At 53.2% G+C, this 20,223-nt stretch overlaps 12 protein-coding genes across 12 annotated transcripts; 2 read left to right on the top strand and 10 right to left on the bottom strand.

Annotated features, from left to right (window-relative positions):
- Positions 1 to 346: 346 nt before the first annotated feature.
- Positions 347 to 897, bottom strand: J4E92_006026 (uncharacterized protein; the record flags this gene model as incomplete). Its single annotated transcript, XM_051497401.1, has 2 exons — positions 347 to 558; positions 606 to 897. The coding sequence occupies 2 exons, from the start codon at positions 895 to 897 to the stop codon at positions 347 to 349; spliced, it is 504 nt and encodes a 167-aa protein (XP_051352048.1).
- A 1,191-nt stretch (positions 898 to 2,088) lies between these two features.
- J4E92_006025 (uncharacterized protein) lies at positions 2,089 to 2,940 on the bottom strand (the record flags this gene model as incomplete). Its single annotated transcript, XM_051497400.1, has 3 exons — positions 2,089 to 2,546; positions 2,597 to 2,786; positions 2,833 to 2,940. 3 exons carry the CDS (start codon positions 2,938 to 2,940, stop codon positions 2,089 to 2,091), a joined length of 756 nt encoding a protein of 251 aa, XP_051352047.1.
- Positions 2,941 to 3,269: 329 nt separating this feature from the next.
- J4E92_006024 (uncharacterized protein) lies at positions 3,270 to 4,750 on the top strand (the record flags this gene model as incomplete). Its single annotated transcript, XM_051497399.1, has 2 exons — positions 3,270 to 4,439; positions 4,499 to 4,750. The coding sequence occupies 2 exons, from the start codon at positions 3,270 to 3,272 to the stop codon at positions 4,748 to 4,750; spliced, it is 1,422 nt and encodes a 473-aa protein (XP_051352046.1).
- Positions 4,751 to 4,961: 211 nt separating this feature from the next.
- On the bottom strand, positions 4,962 to 5,689 carry CYP3_1 (Peptidyl-prolyl cis-trans isomerase H; the record flags this gene model as incomplete). The annotated part of the gene is made up of 2 exons (XM_051497398.1): positions 4,962 to 5,169; positions 5,223 to 5,689. The coding sequence occupies 2 exons, from the start codon at positions 5,687 to 5,689 to the stop codon at positions 4,962 to 4,964; spliced, it is 675 nt and encodes a 224-aa protein (XP_051352045.1).
- A 419-nt stretch (positions 5,690 to 6,108) lies between these two features.
- Positions 6,109 to 6,887, bottom strand: J4E92_006022 (uncharacterized protein; the record flags this gene model as incomplete). The annotated part of the gene is made up of 3 exons (XM_051497397.1): positions 6,109 to 6,368; positions 6,428 to 6,759; positions 6,883 to 6,887. 3 exons carry the CDS (start codon positions 6,885 to 6,887, stop codon positions 6,109 to 6,111), a joined length of 597 nt encoding a protein of 198 aa, XP_051352044.1.
- Positions 6,888 to 7,236: 349 nt separating this feature from the next.
- On the bottom strand, positions 7,237 to 8,721 carry J4E92_006021 (uncharacterized protein; the record flags this gene model as incomplete). Its single annotated transcript, XM_051497396.1, has 1 exon — positions 7,237 to 8,721. The coding sequence occupies one exon, from the start codon at positions 8,719 to 8,721 to the stop codon at positions 7,237 to 7,239; it is 1,485 nt and encodes a 494-aa protein (XP_051352043.1).
- A 1,409-nt stretch (positions 8,722 to 10,130) lies between these two features.
- On the bottom strand, positions 10,131 to 11,121 carry J4E92_006020 (uncharacterized protein; the record flags this gene model as incomplete). The annotated part of the gene is made up of 2 exons (XM_051497395.1): positions 10,131 to 11,004; positions 11,057 to 11,121. 2 exons carry the CDS (start codon positions 11,119 to 11,121, stop codon positions 10,131 to 10,133), a joined length of 939 nt encoding a protein of 312 aa, XP_051352042.1.
- Positions 11,122 to 11,341: 220 nt separating this feature from the next.
- On the bottom strand, positions 11,342 to 11,911 carry J4E92_006019 (uncharacterized protein; the record flags this gene model as incomplete). The annotated part of the gene is made up of 2 exons (XM_051497394.1): positions 11,342 to 11,820; positions 11,869 to 11,911. 2 exons carry the CDS (start codon positions 11,909 to 11,911, stop codon positions 11,342 to 11,344), a joined length of 522 nt encoding a protein of 173 aa, XP_051352041.1.
- A 144-nt stretch (positions 11,912 to 12,055) lies between these two features.
- Positions 12,056 to 13,381, bottom strand: J4E92_006018 (uncharacterized protein; the record flags this gene model as incomplete). Its single annotated transcript, XM_051497393.1, has 1 exon — positions 12,056 to 13,381. The coding sequence occupies one exon, from the start codon at positions 13,379 to 13,381 to the stop codon at positions 12,056 to 12,058; it is 1,326 nt and encodes a 441-aa protein (XP_051352040.1).
- Positions 13,382 to 13,800: 419 nt separating this feature from the next.
- Positions 13,801 to 16,431, top strand: J4E92_006017 (uncharacterized protein; the record flags this gene model as incomplete). Its single annotated transcript, XM_051497392.1, has 3 exons — positions 13,801 to 13,920; positions 13,976 to 15,641; positions 15,692 to 16,431. The coding sequence occupies 3 exons, from the start codon at positions 13,801 to 13,803 to the stop codon at positions 16,429 to 16,431; spliced, it is 2,526 nt and encodes an 841-aa protein (XP_051352039.1).
- Positions 16,432 to 18,830: 2,399 nt separating this feature from the next.
- J4E92_006016 (uncharacterized protein) lies at positions 18,831 to 19,451 on the bottom strand (the record flags this gene model as incomplete). Its single annotated transcript, XM_051497391.1, has 2 exons — positions 18,831 to 19,294; positions 19,448 to 19,451. 2 exons carry the CDS (start codon positions 19,449 to 19,451, stop codon positions 18,831 to 18,833), a joined length of 468 nt encoding a protein of 155 aa, XP_051352038.1.
- Positions 19,452 to 19,815: 364 nt separating this feature from the next.
- On the bottom strand, positions 19,816 to 20,160 carry J4E92_006015 (uncharacterized protein; the record flags this gene model as incomplete). The annotated part of the gene is made up of 1 exon (XM_051497390.1): positions 19,816 to 20,160. One exon carries the CDS (start codon positions 20,158 to 20,160, stop codon positions 19,816 to 19,818), a length of 345 nt encoding a protein of 114 aa, XP_051352037.1.
- Positions 20,161 to 20,223: the final 63 nt, after the last annotated feature.

Genomic DNA, 20,223 nt, shown 5'->3' with positions numbered 1-20,223 from the left:
CATACCTATACAACATACCTATACAACCACCATCGTGATGAAAATATATGCAATCCTCGACATCGGTGTCTGTAACTAGTTTATCGTACGAAAGATTGACATGGTCCGAGATCCTAACGAGAGCAAATGCTTCGCTGAGCAACAACACCTGCTCTGATATATACGTTGGTAGTCCATTACCCACAAAATACTCCCACAACTCCACGCTATGTATTCGAATTCCCGATTTTCCTTAATTCCCGAAGGATTACCCAATCACTCTGGCCAAAGTGCATGTGTATGCCAGGCGGCTGATCCAATTTTACTTGTTTGGCGAGCAAGTATCGCATGAAGACTTCGAGGTCACTCAAGCAGAGAAGTGACCACCCGAAGAGTCCTGCCCCGGGTTCGCTTGCTCGTAATTGAAGTGCTTCACGAAGCGGTAGTATGCCGAAGCAAGGAGCGCACCGAGTAAAGGACCAACCCAGTAGATCCAGTGGTATCCGACGAACGATGCTGAAGCAACAGCTGGACCGAAACTGCGCGCGGGGTTGAGCGATCCGCCAGTGAAGTATACACCTAGTACTTGTCAGCTCAGTACCCTAAAAGCGAAACGGAGAACGTACCGCCCATCATAGCTACAAACAGCGCCAATCCAATGCCTATCGGAGCTAAGAATGTAGATTTGCTCTTCTCAGCAGCCAGCATAAGCACGACGAAGACGAGTTCGGCGGTCATAAACATCTCGATAAAGACTCCCTGGGCGATAGACGTGTCCTGGGAGAGCGAAGTATTCACAGCGCTAATGTCTCCAGGAAACATAGCCTGGACGATTCCACCCGCGCACATGCATGCGAGTAGCTGAGCGGGAACGAGAAAGAGGGATCGGATGAAGGGGAGTTGACCGGCAACTACCATGCCGACGGTTACCTGGGGATATGTTAGCATCGCTCGACATACTCACGCGTATCCTGGAGGATACTGGAAGGGTACATACCGCTGGATTGAACAACCCCCCGCTAATGCGAAAGAACGCCCAGACATTGACCAACAAACTGAACCCATACACCAAAGCAATGAAGATATTCTGCTGACTGCTCGCAAACCCATTCAGAATCGACCGATCACTTGCTTGGTTGATGATCATGAGCTGACCGGCAAAAGCAAAGTAGAGAAACATGAATGTGCCAACAAATTCTCCACTCGCTGCGACGAGGTGCCCTTCTAAACTGCTGAGATGTTTCTTGGGTTCCGGGGCGGGTACGTCGTAGTCCGATTCATTGCGTGGAAGGGGACTGCTGTTTTCGCTTTGGCTTTGGCTTCTTTGGTGGCTGCGGGAACGGTGCGGTGGGGGTTTGGGCTCGCGGTAGGTGTTCATGCGTGGCATCGTCGGAAGATGAAGTCGGATCAGAGATTACTGAGGATGGATATATCGACAAAGGTATTCGCACAACAGAGTGTACAAAATGGTGACGAGGGACGACAGATACTACATGGACGCCTAAGCTGGGGAAACCCGACCTAAAAGACGACCTAAAAGGAATTACGGCCGCCGTTATACCATAGCGGTCAATCATTCGGATTGACGGGTTTGTCATAGCCAACGGCACGGCGACGGCGGCATGACGATTGTGACGGAAGATGCACGTCAAGGGTCCACATATAGTCCGAACCATTAAGTGTGGGGATCATCGCTTGTGAACGGCAAACTTCAGCCACGGCTGACTGGAGATAAGTATTTTGTTAAGGCAGCACGGGAGATGATAGGTTTCGAAGTGTTGGAAGAGCAAGAATATGCCGTTGCACACGGCTGAAGCCACGACTAGCCTGACGTTGGTGGCTGTTACAGATGTCATGACGATGATCTGTGATTGGTACTAGGGACATGCCTGTCTGGAGGCTGAGATGTTGAACGAACGAAAGTGACTCCGCGGAAAGAAGCTCTGGAGATCTCGACGGCGCACGGGAGCTAAGAATGTCGAGAGGCTTGAAAGTCGGCCTAGTCGCCAATCTTGTTTTGTGTTGCGCTACACATCTATTTGAGTATTGACAAGCGGATACGATTACGACAGCCTCGTACCGTAGTAATATATACAAAGATTTCAGAGCTCACCTGCTTTTCTTACCCTGGACTTGGAAGATCTGTCGTTTCCTTCGGTCTTCCCAGCGTGCCCAGCCAGAATCAACGAGATCTTCTTGCACTACGAGATCTCGCACGCGCAACGTCCTCAAGACCCAGGTCTCGAGAGCCCAATTTATCCAGCCGGCTTTCCGCAGGAAGGTGGTGAAGCCGAACCAAGCTAGAGCGAAGAGGGCTCCGGCGGCACATCCGACGACAACCTGCTTTGGTGTATGGTAGCTCAAGTATATCCTGCTTGCTGCTACAGCTCCTGCGCAAACCATTGCTAGAAGCGAAAGGAGGACGCGGCCGCCGAAAGAGAAGGGGGTGTGGGTTTCGGTCGGGTGTGGGACGTGCCGAAAGAGGAGAAAGAGGCCTAGGGTGACGGAGAAGAAGGAGACGAACTGGGCATGGGAGGAGGGCATTCCGTAGCCCTTTCCATGCATTTCTGTAAAATTATCAGTATTACATTCACATGATATACTTTGCGAACGTTACCCCGCGGCCGCTCTTCTTTGATGTATCTCTTCAGAACCCAGTTGAGCGCTTCACACGCCATTTGGCCAGCGAACATGAGGAATATCTCAATCTCGCGATTTGACCATATCAGCGTCGCATAGACGACGCAGAGTCCCTGGGGCACAAGCGCAAGCCATGCGCAGAGGTAGGAGACGCGGTCGGCGGGATTCTGGGTGGATTAGCAGCGGCTCTGGCTGTCAGTAGATGAGACCAACATAGTGGACATGCGTCAAGGACAGCGACGCAAGCGGAGGGGCCTCCATAGCAACTTCACGTGGGAGGTGCAGCGTGTCAAGAGTGAAGGGTGCGCATGCCGTGTCCATGACGGCACAATCCCGGCGGTACCCTGTCGGCCTTGGCATGCGAGATACCTCGGTGATGGCATTGTGCTACATACATGCTCGCATCTGCTGCTACGGCCTGGCTCTTGAAAGCCTCTATGGAATCGCAGTGATTGCAGCCAGCGCCTGACTCACAATGGGCCTCTTCAAGGGGGCTTTTGCCTTTATGCGCTATCGATAGAAGAGAGTCGCCACGCCCTTTTCACACTTTCCAACCGCATTCGACTTATCTCCGCCCTCTCTCCGCCGCCGCCACTTTCATATACAACCCACGCGCCGATAGAAGCGCGGCATTCCTACCATCTGCCGCCATGACCGAGTTCAACCTGGATGACGAGCGCGCCGAAGAGCTCAGCACGCTGCAGTCCATCTACCCGGAGTTGGTCATCAACGATAGTGATCCGTACTCGGCCACTCTCGAACTGCTCGTCGCACCCGCCAAGCCTCTGCCGATTACCTTTGAGCCACAGCAAGATGTCGAACGACTCCCATACCTACCTCCGCTGCGTCTCGAAATCATACTGCCTGCCGAATATCCCGAACGTCTACCGCCTGTAATTCGACTGTCGACTTCGCCTTCATGGATCCGCGAGGATCTACAGGCCCGACTGACAACCGAAGCGAAGACACTTTGGGAGGAGTATGGAGGGGGTTCCATACTCTTCTCGTATATCAGCTCTCTCCAAGAACAGGCCGAGAATGCCTTTGGCTTGGAAGACCTCACACTACCCTCGTCCATGCAGAAGGAGCTGGTTGACTATAGTCGGCGGATGAAGAAGGAGCTGTTTGACAAAGACACATTCGATTGTGGAGTCTGTCTCGAGCCGAAGAAGGGATCCGCGTGCTATCGCATGGCCCGCTGTAGCCATGTCTTCTGCATCAACTGCCTTCAGGAATACTACGACAGCTGTATAACAGAGGGAAACGTCAACAATATCAAATGCATGTCTACGGAGTGCGGTAGTAGCGGGAAGAAGAAGGACCGGCTACTGTCACCCAAGGAGCTGTTACAGATCCCTATATCCCGCGACCAGGTCGAGCGATACGCGAAGATTAAGCGGAAGAAGAAGATCGAATCCGACCCGAACATCGTATATTGTCCGCGCAAATGGTGTCAAGGCGCTATGCGGTCTGACAAATACCCTAAGATTACGGACGTAACGCAGATGGACGATTCAGATTCTGAAGCAGACGATGAGGGCCCAGCTCAACCACAGGAGACCGAGATCGAAAGCGGCCCAGAAAAGCGTGGAGTCGGCGTACGAGGTATGGAGCGGTTGCAGGTCTGCGAAGATTGCACCCTTGCCTTTTGTGTCATCTGCCTAGCATCGTGGCACGGAGACTTCGTACGCTGCGAGCCACGCAATGTCACAGAGCTCACCGAGGACGACCAAGCATCACTCAACTTCATCATGAAGAACACAACACCATGCCCGTACTGCTCTGTACCCTGCCAGAAAGGTTACGGCTGCAATCATATGGTAAGTTCCGACCCGCGTAAAATGCATGTGGCACACATACTGACTTCGTATCTCTGCAGACCTGCGCGCAGTGCCAAACACATTTCTGCTATATCTGTTCAGCATGGCTCAATCCGGACCACCCCTACCACCACTTCAACGAACCCAAGTTCAAGAGCTGCTTTCGGCGCCTCATGGATGGAGTCGAAGGCGATATGGACCAAGGCGGGCGACAGTGGGGTGGTAGGAGGGGAGCTGAGCAGCTGGCGGAGTTCTGGGAGGAGGAAGCTATGCGTATCCAGATGGCGGAGCTGGGCGAGCTGGTACAATAGCAGGAGTGTCTTGTATAGAAAGAACTGAACAGGTGCGCTGCGGTCTACATTAGCCTTGAAATGAATATTGATAGAATCTCAAGGCAAGATATACTGCTAGGTGAAGTATAGTTGCACTGTGTTGCAGAGATGTATTACATTATCATTACGATTCCAAGACCTGGAAACCTATGTACCGCGAGACGACCTGCTTTTATTACCTCCTCCCGTCTTAAGCCAATGGCTTTGCGCCTGACAACTGCCCTGATCCAGCGATAACGACATCGCTCAATGGCTTGTCACCGGGGCCAGTCCTTGTCGCCTCGATCTTCCTTATAACATCCATACCATCCAACACCTCCCCGAATACGACGTGCTTGCGATCAAGATGCGGCGTCGCAGCAGTCAGAATGAAGAACTGAGAACCATTGGTGTTGGGCCTGTGGAAATATTAGCAACGTCAAGCTATCATCCCACACAAGAGTTCACGTACCCAGAGTTCGCCATACTCAACAGCCCAGGATGCGTATGCCTTAGCTCAAAGTTCTCGTCGTCGAACGAATCGCCCCCAAAGATACTCGCACTCCCCGTACCATCCCCATTCATGAAATCGCCTCCCTGAATCATAAAGTTGGGAATAACGCGGTGGAAAGTGCTGCCCTTGTACCCGCCGCCGCGCTTCGCCTCGCCTGTGCAGAACTGGCGGAAGTTCTCTGATGTCGCAGGTACAACGTCGAGGAAGAGTTCCATTTGCACGCGGCCGGCTGGCTTGCCGCCAATCGCAATGTCGAAGTACACGATGGGGTTGTCGGGGGACCTGCGCGGTTTTACGGTGGGACCTTCATTGGCGACGGGGATGTTTTGTTGAGTTTGCGCAATCGAGGCTGCGTTTTGTGATTGCGAGGGTCGTGCCATTTCGGTTGACTCGCCCGCTTTCTCTTTGCTGCCGCAGATACCCATTGTGAGGAATTTCGCTGGGGGGTTGTCGTGTAGCGAGTGTAATGTGGAGTTGTTGTTAATTTGGCAAGAGTGGTGATGTGCAACAGGGAAGTCTGGAGATCAGAGCACCCGAAAAGTTGGGGCTGAGGCTGACAATGGATGATGGCATGGAGCGCTACGGGAGAGCTAGCGGCATCTAGACTGTGGAGAGAAACAAGGTTGGTGGGCGATCACTCTGATACGTCATCGGTGGCATGTTTACTTTTTTCCGCATGTGCATGTGCATGTGCATGTGCAGGTGCAGGTGCAGACGCAGGCGGATACATCGGGCACGTGTTTGTATTGATACGGACGCGACTTCCTACGGAGCGCACATGCGTGGCACCTATCATGAACGGACATTACACCGCTGTACACCACCTGAGATACAATCCTCCCTTCTACACGACCGCGTTTACAGTGTAGAACACAATAGTATCCTGGATAACCTTGTGGATGTTCGCTGCCGCCGCGATGCCCTCGTCCAACTTCGGCTTCGGAGTAGCAAGGTTGAAGTTCTTCGCTGCTGCCGCGCTGAACGTGTCGTGGTCGAATTCCAACAGCGCCAGACTGGCGATAACGACGGCTGAGAAGCCGTTCGCCTTGAACACGGGTTCTTTCTCTTGGAGGTGCTTGGTCGCGTTCGGGATGCTGACGTTGACTGCTCACGGTGAGTGTTAGCATTCTGTCTGTGCAGGAAGGGCCGTGATGATGACCTACCAGTTGCTACGACAGTGTTGATCAGATCGGTAGTATCCTTGATGGAGAATGGCGGTAGAGCCAGGGTTGCTCGTCGGAACCCTTCGCGGTTTACTTCGTGGATCTTCGCTACGCCCGCGAGCACTTCTTTGCCTTCTACAAAGGCGGTCTCGAAAGAACCACCCTGAAAAGTTTGCACTTTCTGATCAAGTTCGAGAACAGCGCTGTGGATGTTGACCACCGACTGAATCACATCCTGTGCCGTAGGCAAGATTTCCGCAACTGGCGCGCAGAACGCAATGGCGGGGAGGAGAAGGAGGGGAAGTGAGAAGTGCATGATATCGGTGAGGTATCTTGCGATTGAATCAGTGGTTTGAAGCGAGTATGAGATGGTAAGAGCAAGACACGAGTCAGAAGGACGCTGGGATGATAAAAAAGCAAATCCCACATCCTACAGCTTCCTATTATACACAAACCTCATGGTGTACGGTGGAGCCGAGGCTCACCGTGACATGTCGATCTGGCGTCAAAGTAAGCAATTCGCAGGTTAGCAACCCCAGCTACTGAAAGTATATTCGGCGCGGGCCTGTCGATCACGAACACCTTCCCCGGATATGGCGCTGGGAACTAGGAACCTAGACTCCTGCTTTGCGGCGACCCAAAATATGGCACGACCCCGTCTTGCTGAAAAGAGTATCCCATTTGCTTTGCTAGAGATGATCCGGAGACAGAATTAGGGTTCTAAATACAGATTTGAACGGCAAGATCACGATGTAACCCCTCCACTACCACTACCACCACCATGACTACTACTCCAATCCTGGCAAGTCTCAGTACCCCATTCCCATAATCTCCTTAGCAACCCGCTCTCCACTCCGGATAGCTCCGTCCATATAACCAGTCCAATACGGACTCGTCTCCGTGCCCGCAAAATGCAACCCCTCGGCCCTCATCGTCAGCGCCTGACCATACTTTGTGAGCACATTAGGCGGAGCAACCGCCACAGGTCCTCCTCTGGACCACTCCTCCAAGTCCCAGCGCTGCAACACAAACTCCGTGTTGGTCTTTGCTTCCTCGCCGAAATACCGCACGTAGTCTGACAGGATCTTCTCTTCGCACTCAGCGGGGCTGAGGGCGTCGAGCGCGCGCATTTCGTCGCCGAGGAGGAAGCCGAGGAGGGCGCCGAATTTGGTGTCTTCGGGTGTGGAGTCGAAGGTTACACGTGTGGATCCGTTGTCCGAGATGACTTGGGCGTTTAGGCCTTCGGTCTTGCGCCAGAAGGGGGTGCTGTAGATGGGGATGCCTTTTCCGATGGATGGCATCTTCATTGCTTGGTTGAGCTGTTGGCGGGTGGTGGGGAGGGCGGGTGAGAAGGTTATTTGACGGAGGAGGGGAGGCGCCATGGCGAGGACGACTTGCTTTGCGTGGACGGTGCCTGCTCGGGAGACCACTTTGTAGCCGTTCGATGTCTTGGTGACGGCTGATACGGCGGCCTTCATGACGATGTGTTCGTGTCCGACCTTCTCGGCAAGACGCTCTGGGATCAGACCGGTTCCGCCTACGACTCGCTTCTCTTGAGCTCCGCCTTGGATGCCAATCAGTCGAGCCAGTGTTCCGACGTTTGTCTCGTTTCCGCCTGCTGCGATATATGCGACGACGTAGAGCACAGAGAGTTCTCGTGGCTCCGCAGCCCAGATGGCCTTGCTGGCTGTGGTCAAGACAAGGGCGGCGTCCGCGTGGGGTGCTGCCTGATCGATGTACTGCTGGAACGTCATTCTGTCAAGCTCCTTAGCCTTAGGGTGTGTCCATGGGGCACTCGTGTTGACTTCAGCTGCCCAGTCGTCTAGTTGCTTCTGCGCACTGGCAACCAGAGGAAGAGACGCCATGTCCACTGGCGGTGAGCCACCAAGTGCCGGATCAGGAGTATAGGCCGTCCGAGTGCCGTTCCTCCACAAGATGGATTTCCCTTCGCTGTATGTATCGAATGTCTGCAGTCCCAGATCGGAGATCATCTCCAGCACTTTGTCCTGTGTTGGACCGACGAATTCGGCCCCTACTTCGGTGACGCCGCCATTCTTCAGTGGGTGGTTGTAGACCTTGCCGCCGACGCGGTCTCTAGCTTCGAGCACGATAACGGATTTGCCGCCGTGGAGAAGGTCTCGTGCTGCTGTCAAGCCGGAAAGTCCTGCGCCTATCACGGCGACATCGACGGATTCAGGGACTGCCGTCGCAAATGCGTAGCTCGAAAGGTAGGAGGAGAGCAGGAGGAGCATGGCGCTCTTCCCGATCCGGGGAGATATGAACTGAGAATGCATACTGGCGGTAACGATTGTGGTGGAGATTTGGAAGCTGAGATGTTCGTTCGTGGTGTCTTAACATCGATGAGCAGCTTCCTCATATATACTGACTACCCCATGTCTACGCGTGCAGGTATTCTTGAACCTATCCATGAGGCCTGAATCCCAGCCGTGGAAGTATGTCAGCGTCCGAGTCCGACCAGAAGGGCCGTTACCTTTTGACTGTCAGTACATGCTCAGCCGTGTGTTACCTTGCTAGCACACAAGGTCCTATCAAGTAAGTGGTCAGCATAGCTGACTCGATTCAGTAGTGAGGCTTCTATATTCCGTTCGATTTGCTATGCCTAAGAAAGGTAAGTAAGTTCCCTGTTAATCTACAATTCATCGGCTTCGGACCGGTCATGTTTCCGAAGCGGAGAGTGTACCCCCGATCCTTGTGATTTTTGGAGTTTTCAGCTCGTGGCTGAATTTTGTGGAACCCGACATGCCCTCTAAGCCGCCTCTTCCTTTGTCATCGGCTCAAATGGGAAAGTCTTAAACTAATCAACCGCATGTTGTGCGATGGTGCGGTGCAAAGTCCGGCTGGCTGCCACGAGGAAACTCGTAGATTGGGTATTATGGCGAACACTCTAGGTAAAGATACCCCCTACCTTGTACCCTGTTGTCATGAATGGGTAGTGGTCGCTAATTTTGCTATGGTATCTCGTGAATATGGTCGTAGAATGAGATCCTTCTTACAGTCGTTGTGTCCGTCATGTTGAAATTAGCGCGCACTTTTACTTCATTCACTCCCGCGTCCTCCTACTTGGAGAGATGTGTTGTGTATCGCCAGCCCACCAGATTCCGTCTTGCGAAACTACATTCGCACACTGTTGATCGTTAGAGTTGCCGTCATGATCCACGCGTACTCATCTTGATCGATACTGACGGGTCGGTCCTTCTACGGCCCAAGACTTCCGAGCCCCCCGAAACCTCCATTCATCTCGGGCCGGCTGGCGATGGAATCCGAAAACCGAAGGCAGAAAGTTAGGCATTCGATGTTTTTGATGAGGGAGTTTGCCGCCGGTGATTGTTGACGAGAGGGGCCTAGAGATATACGTAAGCTGGACTCATGTTGTTCGAATCGCAGCTGAGCATAGTAGAGGGAATAGCGAGATGGAAAGTATATCTTCTTAGATATCGATGAACTCGAGACCAGACGTGATGGGGCCACTATTGTGGTATTAAAATTCAACCTCCAAGTTCAAACCAAGCACAATACTGGTTGTCACCCATGAGTCATGGTTGTCCACTACGTTATCGCAATCTTTAACCGATGGGCACTCCTACGCTCCTCGGTATATTCTGGTTGAGCCCAGAAAACTCGAGAACGCAATTGGGGATATACCTTGCCTTCTTCCTGTTACGGCAGGTCCTCTCCCTTCCGCCTAGACACCGCTTCGCGCAGTACTATCGCCCCTCTCGATCTCCCTTTCAAGCTCGTCCTCCCACTGCTTGATAGTACCAAGAAACATGCCTTCCCCAAATCGGTCGTCGCTTGTTGTGATTTTACACTGATAACCTGATCTTCGCAGACGTAGAATCGTCGGACGTATAAGCTGCAGAATTCCCCTGAACATCCTACCCTTGTCAATGAGCCTGAGGTTAGACATGTTCAAATCAACACATAAATGTGTAACTGTCCTCAACAGGAACAGCTCGTCGATATATCTCAGGATCTGCGCGTTTGCTGCTTCTGTCTCTCTTTCCTCGATCCAGATTCGGCGTATGAGGTTGGTGATGAGTTCGCGGGGTTGCAGACCTGCGTTGAAATAGTCTTTGTTGACCAGGTACTCGGTGGACTGATCGCGCTCGACGTAGAACGTCGTGTCCCGGTACCAAGATTCTCTGAGCTCATGAGCTACTTCAGAACCGATGACATCGGGTCGCCAGTAGCACTCTGGGCAGATAGAATACGTATCGGCATTGTCCAAGACAAATTTTACATCTTCGAAGCAGATATACGTTAGACGCGTAGTCAAATACCCGTAGATCATATCGCGGAGTTCTCGGGGTAATCTTCCGTACACGGCAGGTCCGATAGTACGGCATACAGCGACATTGTAGGCTTTTGTAGCTTCCTTGATTTCCTTGCTGACATCCCGCGCAACTCCCAAATTCGATTTGATACTATCAATAGTGGGTATCGGGGAACTATCTGCGTCGATGGTGAGGTGAAGGATATCCTCAAGGCCTTCATGTAGGTTGACAGATTGTTGGATCTCGTTGAGCGCAGTCTGTTCGTACTCGTGCTTTAGTAGTCTGTGATGTGTTAGTACTGCTGCCAGATTGCGTTACATTCATAATAACTCACTTGCGCAGCTGCTCCCAACAGCTTTCGATCTCAGCCGATTCGACCATGAATGGCGGGCTGGCCATGGTGGTGTTGCGAGCTACAAAGTATAGGGAGCTGTAACTTGAGTTGACTGAGGCCTGAGGGGTAAAGAGTACATGTGCAGTCGTTGTTGTAAGACGTTATGACGATTGCAGCGCACGGACCTGGTTACGCGCGCTCACGTGGCTGTTCCTCAAGCAAACAGGAGCAAACGAGAATGAGCCAAGTCTCAGCAATCATCAGATAGGTTCTTGTCTCTCAAGATTACGACTTCGCAAGCTTCTCCAATGCGTCTCCATCCACACGCAAGCCTACCCATGCCGTCTTCCTTTGCGCTCCTATGATCTCGCTCTCGTAGAACTTCAGACTGGGCTCATTCCAGTCCAGGCAGCTCCATTCGAGCCTCCTGCCTCCGACCTTGAGCACCTCTCCAGCGAGCTCCTTAAGAAGTCTCTTGCCATAGCCCTTCTTCCTGTAGCTTTCCTTGACGAAGAGGTCTTCCAAGTAGATGCCTGGCACGCCTGTCCATGTGCTGTAGTTGTAGTAGTATAGAGCCATGCCTGCTACCGTGCCGTCGGGGTCGCTGAGGAGGAGTGTACGGGCGAAGCCTTCAGAGAAGGTCGAGGTGGAAGGGTCGTAGTGTGCGAGGGTGCGCGTAAGGATTTCTTCGGTTGAGTCAACCTTGTCGCTGGCGTTCTCGTAGAGCGCAAGCTCCTTGATAAGGGCTAGGATGGTAGGAACATCTGCACAGGCTGTTAGTAGGCTTCTACTGTGGGCTGGGGATACCCTACCTTCACGGGTCGCGTGGCGAATTGTTGCGCTTGAAGATGCCATTGTGCTTGTCAAAACGTTGCTCAATGCACTGTGACGGTCAAAGTAGGGTGCTGAGTGCTGCCTACTTTATGTACATGTAAGACGCGCCCTACAGATCGCGTTCCAAGTTTGTGGGGTGTGTACTTAAGTGCCCCGCCTTCAGGCCTACGACGCTTCCCGCTTTTGTCCTCTCGCAGCAGCACGTTTTCTCTTCCATTCATCCAATTCCCTGCGTATCGGGTGCTCTTCAGGAAGCTGTTCGGCAAAGAAGGGGAAACGCATGTATTCACCCTCGGCATTCCGTGGCTGGACATGCTGTGATTTCTCCAGCAGATGCTTCTTGGGCGCCTTCGGGATCTTGCCTGTAGCATCAACACCTGCAAAGAGCGCTTCATCTGTAGGGACGTTGTAGAGACTGGGTTTGATGTACTTCATAGGTTCGCCCCAGATTGCTTTCCATCGCTTCTGCTCGTCGTCATACTCGGCCTTGCAGCAGAGCATGAGGAGCTTTGTATACATGCGTTTCATGAACCTAGGGTTGATGGTATGCGGTCGCTGCACGCCTGCAGGCATGTCTGCTCTGCTAGGCTTGTCTAGAGCGATACCTTCTTCTACTGTGCGGGCGAAGAAGTCGTCTTCTACGAATGGCTCAGCACTCAATACTGAAGCGCGGCCTCTCCGTCTGACCAAATCGATCTTTCGGTCCCCAACAACCATGGCATGTATATTATCCCACTCTTCGGTCGGTAATGGAGGGAGTAATCTCGTCATAGTCTCGGCATACCAGCGTCGGACATTGTTGACTGCGCGCTTGATCGGCATGGGCCGCTCCCAGACATTGTTGATAGGCGTCTTCATGGCTGGACGCTTGATCCCTCGGTGTATGGAGATGCCCTTCTGGCACTGCGACTTGAGGACGGCGCGCAATCGGGAGTAGCGGCTAGAGATGTTGATGGTATACTCGGTCTTGGAGGCGGCTTTGGGCGCATCGAAATACTGCAGATAGCGCTTATTGCTGTAGTAGAGCTTCTGCAGCGGTGCCTGCCCTGGGTCGATGGGCGTTGCGAGTGCGCCGCCGTCCATGATGTGGTCTGGCGTCAGCAATCTCTCTAGCAAGATGTACTTCCTCCTTCCCATGCGCCCATAGGCGAAGAACAGGACCTTCTGCAGACATGGTATCTCGCCCAGGTTGGCCCGGCGCAGGAAGTTCAGGCCCTTCTGCCCTTTCCTGAGCATTGGTCGTGTGCGCTCATTGATGATCGCTATCTGCCGCCTTTTGAAGCTCCTGTGCTTGTACTTCTCCACGGCCTGGACGTCGAAGGAAGCCGTCGCATTTTGCTTGGGCTGATACGCCTTGAAGCGGCTGACAATGTAGCGGCGGAAGTAGGTGCGGGCTGTCGCATCGGGCAGGTACGACGCCTCACGCAGCAGGGCACGCAGCAGATGGACTGGCCGCAGACGTGACGCGCTCTGCTGGAATGGCGTAGGCATGCGGGAGACGAGCCGGAAGGTAGCAGACGGGTCGTGGCCGTGCTCTGGGCAAGGAAACTCGGGCGGCGGCTGATTGGCCGCGACGCGTAGACGCGACCTCTGGAATCTCCACTCCTCTAGAGTCTCCACGAGCGACGGCACATTCACCCCCCGCCCACCCGCATATCAACATCGAGTCCTGATACGGCGCATATCGCCTATCGCCCATCGCACCCTCCACCGAGGCTTCCGCTTACGGCCCACGGCTGCGCACCCCGACTGCACCTGCCCACGCTGCGCCCAGCCTCTGTCCGCGCCTGCCCCCATGATCGTTTGACCCGTACAGTCACCATCACCACGCCCGCCAGCACTGCGCTGACATAATGCAAGTCGCGCGCTCGTCGCTATCCTTTCCCGCAGGTTCGCCGCCCCAGTCGGCCATGTACGCCAACTCTCCCCACAGCCAGGGACTCATGGCCGCGCCCGCTGGCTTCAACCGGTCCTTTTCCGACATGAACGGCTACCAGCAGCACGCCATGGAGAAGCCCCAGATATACACCGTAGGCACCACCACCACCGCATTTGCGCAGTCGCACCAAGTCGCTGACAATCTAGGCTGTTTACTCGGGCGTCTCTGTCTACGAAATGGAAGTCAATCGGGTCGCTGTTATGCGCCGACGCTCTGACGGCTGGCTCAATGCCACCCAGATCCTCAAGGTGGCTGGCGTTGACAAAGGAAAGCGCACCAAGGTCCTCGAGAAGGAGATACTGAACGGCGAACACGAAAAGGTCCAGGGCGGCTACGGCAAGTACCAGGGCACATGGATCTGCTACCGCCGCGGCAGAGAGTTTTGTCGCCAGTACGGCGTCGAGGATGTCTTGCGCCCGCTGCTGGACTACGATGTCAGCGTCGATGGCAACCAGGGACAGGGCCAGGGCATCGAGACGCCCACCAAAGAGCAGGCCATGGCAGCAAACAGGAAGCGCTTCTACACCCAGAGCATGGACGGCCGCACTACTAGCCAGAGTGTCGGCGGTACCTTTTTCAGCAACATCTCCTCGACAGCCACCAGCGCACTTGCCGCCATGAACAAGGTCGCGCGACTTAATTCACCCGCACCGCGACCCGCTTCCTCCTCGCAGGGCCGGAGAAGCATGGCACGGCCGTCACAAGGACCCCTCGCCAGCCAAGAATCGTTCCGCACCAGCAGCCAGCAAAGCGTAGCATCGGAGCGTAGTTTCAGCGGGCAGAACGGACACACCGACTCGGCCTATGGCACAGGCCTTGAAGACCCGCAAGAGCCGCCAAGGAAACGCATGCGAACATCCCAAGATGAATCCTACTCACAACCCAACGGTGCAGACATGTCTATGCGCGATCTTGGCTCGCCGACAGAACCAAGCGAGAGCTTCTACCAACACCAGACTGGACAGCGCATTGCACTTCCCGACGGCGAGGTTCCCTCAGCCCTGCCACCTCTACCGCACCCCGACACCAAGCACAACGAAGAGAAGCAAGCCATGCTTACGGATCTATTCGCGGATCAGACTAGGACAGACTTCACGAACCATCCAGCCATACTTCACCTCTCTGGCGCAGATCTGGACATGCCAATTGACAACACCTCAAATACAGCTCTACATTGGGCCGCGACACTGGCCCGAGTGTCGTTGATGAGGCTGTTAGTTTCCAAAGGAGCTAACATGTTCAGAGGAAATGCCTCAGGTCAAACACCACTAATGAGTGCAGTCTCCGTCAACAACAGCCTAGACCACAGCTGCTTCCCAGAAACGCTCGAGATCCTGGCGCCACTTATCGAACTCCGCGACTCCCAGGGACGGACGATACTGCATCACATCGCGGTGACCTGTGCCATAAAAGGGCGTGCGGCCTCCAGCAAGTACTACCTCGAGGCACTTCTTGAGTATCTCGTACGCAGCAACATTGGCGCCAACCAGGTGCCTTCTTTCCACGACACCAGCAACTACCCGAAACCAATAGGATTGATGAGGTTTATGCAAGAGATGGTCAACGCACGCGACAAAGCCGGCAACACAGCACTCAACCTAGCCGCAAGGATAGGCAATCGCAACATTATCTCTCAGCTCATGGAAGTTCAGGCGGACCCGACCATACCCAATCACAAAGGCACGAGACCGATCGACTTCGGTGTTGGCAGCGATCTTGGCGATGGCGAAGTCATAATCGCCGCAAACAGCCCCAGCAAGGGCAAGGCGCCCTTGAGCAAGGTCGAAGAGACCAGCCGAGAGATACAACCCTGTAAGTTTGAATTCGTATCTATTACGAGAATCCCGCTAATATGATTACAGTGATGAATGGCATTCTCCAGTCCGCTTCAATGCAGTTCACGCAAGAAGCGCGTCTGAAACAAGACACCATAGATCAAACGAATGAGCTGATCACCCAACTGTCTACTCAACAGAAGCAGGAGCAGCAAAGGCTAGAGTCACTACGTGCTCGGTTACGTTTACGACAAGATCGCGCTAAACGGATATCGAATCTGAAGCGTTGGCTTGAGCCGCAACGGCATATGCTTTCTGTCAATGCAGGGGACATCGATTTGCACGAGAAGAAGAGGATAGGATACGCCGATGCGGAAGGTGCAGGCATGCTCATCAAGGAAGACGACTTGCCTTACGAGCTCCGGCAAGCAGGCGACCATCTGGATTGCCGCGCATCAGATGGAGCCCCCTATCTGTCGACAACCATTCCACTGGATCCTGCAACTCTCAAACAGGTATCGCATCAGCCACAATATCAGGCCTATGCAGTCCAGCAACTCCCCGCCGCCTCCGTCCTCCAACAACGACTACACACCTACACGAACGCGAACGGTGCACTACTCAAACGGAGTAAGATGCTGAAAGAGAAGGACGGGCAACTGGAGATGATGTACCGTAAGGTCGTCAGTCTATGCACAAAGGTAGAAGAGAACAGGATTGAAGAATGTCTCGAAGGCCTGGTGGCGGCTCTGGACAGCGAAGAAGGCGAGGGTGTGGAAGTTGGCCGTGTCAGGGAATTTCTGAGGAAAGTCGAGGGCGTTGAGTAAGAATTGTCACCGATTGACACAAGCCGTTGGTTCGGCCAACGATGGATCTGGACTTTGCGACGCACACTGATGGTCATGCCGGCGAGCGGACATTCTGGCGTTGAGGGGTATCAGGATGGGACGGTTATAAACTTGCTTGCCTAGGCATGTATTGTAGCGCTTCAGTGCGGTTATCCTATTGGCGTATTATCTGGATTCGGTCCGAGAGGCGAATGCCACGAGTTTGCGTAACGCCCTTGTCAATACTATAATACTTTACGGCTTTTACGCCTTATTATTGTTGGCGATTGCCTAAGCCCAGGCAGCAGTCTAAGCTAAGAGCAATGACTGTCTCGGTTCAATAGGGTCTGACTCTTATCATCCGATGCGCTAGACACATTCAGTGGAAGCGAGCCGCTACTGCCAGCCGTGTATAAGCAGCCTTCAGCACCTTGAACGCTCCTACCTTCCTACACCACAATTCCTGTCAAGCATCATGAACACTCACCTCACCGAACAGCCTTTCCGCCTTCTTGATCTACCACGCGAGCTACGAGACAATGTCTACGAATTTGCGCTGGGCTTCGATAGCTGTCCAACAGCTCGCTATACTATCCACGAATACTCAAACCTGCATGCGGGGGCACCCATAGTAAAGCGGCGACGTCTTGGCACTAATATACTCCTCGCAAACAAGCAGATCTATGGTGAAGCAAAGCCTTTCCTATCAAACAGTGACATTTTCGTGTGCGTCGAGGTTCAGAGTGCCAATATACAAGATTGGTTCCACGGGCCCAGCCAACCGATCCACATCTTTTCCATAAGCCACACTGGTGGCTGCATACCTGAGCCGCACCCCAGTTTGAGCGAAGAAGAGCCAAAGGTCTTCCCGCATTGTGAGATGCACCTCGTCTTTCAGCTCGGCCGGTTTCTTCAATCCTCTCGCTCCTCTCGCTCCTTGACAACCAGGATAGTGATGCTGTTGTCGGACCTGAGCGAGTTCTGCAAGAGATTGGAGACTGAAAGGATGTACCATGGCTGCATGAAAGCACCAGATATGGGGGTGGAGTTACGCGTCATACTGAACGCAGGTACGAACACTGATGAGGAAGAAAATTGCGAGGTTCTTTCACGGCGTATGCAAGAACAGCTGTTACAACCCATACAAGGTGGCATCCGTGGCTGCCGCCGTCTCACGATTGAAGGCTGCACCCATGAGGATCTTCTACAAGACACGATGCAAATCGTCAAACAACCACGCTGGCCGGATGCTCATGTTCTCCTCACTGAGCTTTCGATACACAGGGAACGAGCCGATGACGCTGAGCATGCCAAGAATGACTTGGCTTGCGTAGCCGCCTGCACAAAAGGTATCAGCGTAATCGACCGTCTATCCAATCACCATACGCGTTTCGATGGAGGACGTCTCCCTCCATACATTCGCGCCGTTTTGGGCGAAGTAAAAGAATACTCCTATCACTTCCACATCAACATCGCCCGCTGCCTACTCACCCAGCTCAACCAGGTCTCCCTTCCAGAAAATGCCCGTCGAAGAAGTTCGGAGGAGCTATTTGAGGAGCTATCTACCATCTACGCAGATGTATATCACGTCCTCCAATACATTGTGCAAGGCGAATTCCACAAACCCGGCAGAGAACCTGGAGTTAACTGGTTTCCCACCTTCACATACCGACCCTGCTGTTTTCCGTGCCAGGAGTCATACTACCTACTTGCGTCGGCTGGACGCATCGTCCTGGAAAATGCGGATGCGGATGGGAATGCGAAAAAATTCCCAAGACGTCAAACCCGGGAGCAATTCATCAAAGAAACGAGAGCATATTTGCGCAAGGCTTGGGAGACAAGTTGGAAAAACGAGGTATATATAGAGGAGAGGAGACGGTTCGAGCGGATTGCGGGTGTGGGTGTGGATGTAGATCCGTGGTCGGTGCAGAAGAGGTCTAAGTGGGTTGCGCCTTCGAGTTCAGGGCGAGGCCCTCGTACTTGTTGTTCACCTGGACAACGATGGAGGGTAAACAGAGGAGACGGTTCGAGCGGATTGCGCGTGTGGAGGTAGATCCGTGGTCGGTGCAGACGGGGTCGAGTTGGGTTGCGCCTTCGAGCTCAGTGTTCCCTCGTAGTTGTTGTTCACCGCCACAACTATGGGGGCTACGGAAAAGGCCCCTGCTGCTGAACAGGGTAAGGTGATTGAGAGTGAAGGTTGCAGGGCACACTTTTGTTTCAGGCGCGTGGGAAACTGATGGGTAATGGGTTCGCAATCGTTCTTCATGAAGTCGCATGGAGAGAGTATTACTAATACTTCGCATTCATCGCTAACCCCGATTTTCAACCATATAGCATAACAAATGTAAAGTAATCCGACACATTCTCACCAAATTCCGCCTCTACCGATCACGATGCTCTTATCCAGCATTCCCGCCCTTAGCACTAGCCTCAGCAGCCTGTTTCTGATGATAAGTAAACGCGCTCATCAACATCGCCTGATCAGCCTTGATAGCGGCTTGAGTAGTCTTCTTCGGAGCCTTCTCCACAGCCCCTCTCGTCTTTTTTGGAGTCTTCGCAGCAGTCGCCTTAGCTCTATCTAGAGCTTCCTGCGATGGGATGAACCGAGGAGTCTTCTTAGCAGGAGCAACAGCCTTCTTAGCAGGAACAGTAGTCTTCTTAACAGGAGCGGTAGCCTTGTACGCCGCTGCCTTCCCCTTGTTCCTCGCCCTCGCCTCTTCCTTCGACTTATTTGTTGCCTGTTCAGCCTCCTCCGCCTGCTTCGCCAGCACGAAGTCTGCCTCTGTCATGGGATTCTGGATTGCCTTGCTTTTACAGTCCGCACAGCGACCTGTCGCCGGGTTGGGGTCTTCCTTCCAATGGACTGTATGACATTTGGTGGGGTACTTGCTTCCTGCTGGTGTTGGTATCCTGGAATCTGCACATCGCGTTGTTTGTTGGCCAACGTTGATATAGGGTGCGTATCTTCCACCATTTCTGATACATTTAGGGCATTTTTTGAAGCGGACGCCTGTACACATGTTTGGACTGTGGTGGGTAGATCTGCTGGTTCGTGGGTTTGACGGACAAGTGATTCCGGTGACGTTGATTTGAGATAGAGATGGGGTATTTGGTGAGCCAAAAGTGAGGTGGATGTGCACGCGGTCGATGTCAAATCGATGTGTTTAGTCGTAGTATTTCAGTGTAGTGCTTTCTTGATTGGTAGTTCTGTATATATGAGGAAGTAAATATTTAGAGGACTCGAGAGCGCTTTATATCTTACGGGTACATCGGAATTCACACTTCTAAGCTTGAAGAACCGCTAAATCACATTGCAATATCACGACATACATGCAGCCCCTCCGCAATTCAAGTAGCACCAGTATCTCCATCATCAAATCCGCCCTATTGATCTCCCCACAGCTCCTTCCTCTTGGTCTTCACATCCTTGTCAAATCTCTCCTTCGCCAGCCTCATTCTTTCCAGTCTCTGTTCGTTCGGCGTCATTTTCCCTTCTGCCTTCCTCTCTTCAAATGTCTTCCGTGATGTGCAGACTGCACAGTCCCCTTTCTTTCCAATCTGATCGCGCGTGATGGATTCGCATTTGGGCCCTGAGGGTTCCTTTCCTGTCATTGATTTAATGAAGGCTGGACATCGGATCCATTTTGTACCGCCTTGGAGGTAGGGGTCGTGGCCTTTGCCGTTGTTGCCGCAGTCGGGGCAGACTTCGCTGTTGACTCCGATGCACATGGTTGGTCGCGGCGAGGTGTGATGAAGTAGCGGGCGATAACTTGTTGGTTTGGTAATAAGGTG

Source organism: Alternaria infectoria (genome assembly GCF_024043175.1).
Source record: "Alternaria infectoria strain BMP 0036 chromosome Unknown scaffold_9, whole genome shotgun sequence".
NCBI classification, from domain to species: domain Eukaryota; kingdom Fungi; phylum Ascomycota; class Dothideomycetes; order Pleosporales; family Pleosporaceae; genus Alternaria; species Alternaria infectoria.
The sequence above is the reverse complement of the archived record's forward strand: the minus strand, read 5'-3'. Positions and strand labels throughout refer to the sequence as shown.